Genomic DNA, 2196 nt, shown 5'->3' with positions numbered 1-2196 from the left:
ATGTGAAAGAGAAAGAAAGAGAGAGAGAGAGAGAGAGAGAGAGAGAGAGAGAGAGAGAGAGAGAGAGAGAGAGAGAGAGAGAGAGAGAGAGACAGACACAGAGAGAGAAAGAGAGAGAGAGAACTTAAAGAGGTGTGAGTTAAAATGCCACACCATATTAACAGAGTGTACAGACAAACTTGTTCTATCAAGTCCAAAGGTGCGACTATGCGTCACCGGAGCCTCAAATATAGGTACGGCACTTCAAAGTCGTACGCAGAAGACAAGATTCGACCACCGAGTAAGTTTTTTTAAAAATCAAGTAGCTTCATATTATCTGCTTGGATTTTGTATCACTCTCAACCCTGGTTGTTCCTGACAGACAGGTCCTTAGCAGATCGTCTCCTAAACGATCCAAAATTGTTTCGTTGTGTAAAGCATCTACAATTTATATTACTTGACTATGTTGTCATCTGATTTCAAATCTCAGATAAAACCAAACTATTCTCAGTGAATTCTGAAGCCAAATCACAACACTACTCGACTTTAAACTCCACCGCTTAGCGTTCTGTGAACTTTCTTTTCAAATCACTGTTACAGTTGCTTTAAAATTCTCCCATAAAACTATCATCTTACCTCCACTCTGTAGTACGTGCTAGCCTTCAGCCCGGACAACGTGTACACTGCCTCTGTCTGTCCGCGAGGGTTCCATTCCGACCCTTTGGCCGTCTCGTCCTCGCCCTCCCAATAAAGAATCAGGTAATGCGTCACCTGACCGTAGCTAAGCGATGGTTGTTGCCATATCAACGTGGCTTTGTTACTTCCGACGTCCCGCACCTCAAAGTTTTCTGGGGCTCCCGGGGCTGTGAGCAAAAAGAATAAAGCATAATGTATTATGTTTATAAGACAAAATAAGTCAGCTTCTGGTCTTGAGGTAAATGCCAGCTGAAGTTCTTGAGGTAACAGTCAATATGACTCCTCCATCCAGAGCTTACACAGCACACACATTTAGGCTTTTTCTATCGGTCAAACTTGGATTGCCGTGGCGACATGAGAAAAAGACTTTTTTAGTCCATTATTTAAAAAGCGGATAAAAACTGACATAATTGAACCTTTCTTTATATTGTTGGTTTAACGACGTCCTATACGTCTCAACCTTGGAAATTTCGAAGACAGGCAACCTGGTCTTTATTAGTACTAATTACTGTACTACAAACGTGTTTTGTATCATCATCTCCAGGGCAAAAGTTAATTGAAACCCCAATTCGTGGAAGCTCACTTCGTACACGAGGTCAAGGTCACACAAATGTGGCCCCATAGAGAGTGGGAATTCCGATGTTTGCTTAGTTGTCTAGTTTTGAGGTAAAATTCAATGCTCCTTCTTTCCGCATTATGCTTAGCTCAGAATGATTTTTTCTTTGCCCTAGAGGAATGTACAAATCGGTCATATTGTCGAATAAACATTTCCAGAGAACACTTTTTTCACCGAGATGGTCAAATAACCATAGAGTAATAAATACCAAAGATCGTGTATAACAGGATAGGTCACTCCTCTCTTTGAGTCAGTTAAAAATTATTCCTCAAAATCCGGTGGTGATCTCTTCGAAAAAGTGTGGACTTTGCAAACAGACTAAGATCTACCTTACTTGTGTGAAAAACAATAAAAGCGAAACTAACAAACAGTGCTATTCCTATTCTTCTTCTGGAAAAACGAAAGAGATCTTCAAAACAAAAGACTGCAGCGCCATCTGAAGCAATCCGTGGACACTCTTTTGGTTGAGTGAACTATCTTGTAATTATCAATCTTTGTGAATACTCACTTGTTTGTGGCGTGACGACACACTCAGGCTTTGATTCCGGACTTTTCCGTCCGGCGTCGTTCTCAAACGCCATGACGACACAGTACTGCGTGAAAGGCACCAGATTAGGCACTGAGATGGTTTTACTTCTGCTTCCAGATACCTCTAGCGTCTTCACGTCACGAGTGGTACCTCCCGGCGTTTCCTCTGTGCTGAGGTACAACATGTATTTCTGAATCCTGTTGCAGTTGATGGTAGCTGGTTTTGGATCCTGGGAGAGAAAAAAAAATGATTTAACTGAGCAAAAGAGAAGCATCCAGACCCGAGAATAAGTGGGGATACGTGTTACAAACAAACAAACACACACACACACACACACACACACACACACATACACACACACACACACACACACGCG

At 41.9% G+C, this 2196-nt stretch overlaps 1 protein-coding gene across 1 annotated transcript in view; it reads right to left on the bottom strand.

The window, feature by feature from the left end:
- Positions 1–2196, bottom strand: part of LOC101859496 (receptor-type tyrosine-protein phosphatase alpha) — a gene marked incomplete in the record, with an annotated part of 114619 nt that overhangs the window by 74673 nt on the left and 37750 nt on the right. Inside the window, 2 exon segments of the mRNA XM_035970946.1 lie at positions 616–842; positions 1800–2049. Of these exon segments, the coding sequence (XP_035826839.1) occupies positions 616–842; positions 1800–2049 (477 nt within the window).

The sequence above is a fragment of the Aplysia californica genome, unplaced genomic scaffold (assembly GCF_000002075.1).
Source record: "Aplysia californica isolate F4 #8 unplaced genomic scaffold, AplCal3.0 scaffold00346, whole genome shotgun sequence".
NCBI classification, from domain to species: domain Eukaryota; kingdom Metazoa; phylum Mollusca; class Gastropoda; order Aplysiida; family Aplysiidae; genus Aplysia; species Aplysia californica.
The sequence above is the reverse complement of the archived record's forward strand: the minus strand, read 5'-3'. Positions and strand labels throughout refer to the sequence as shown.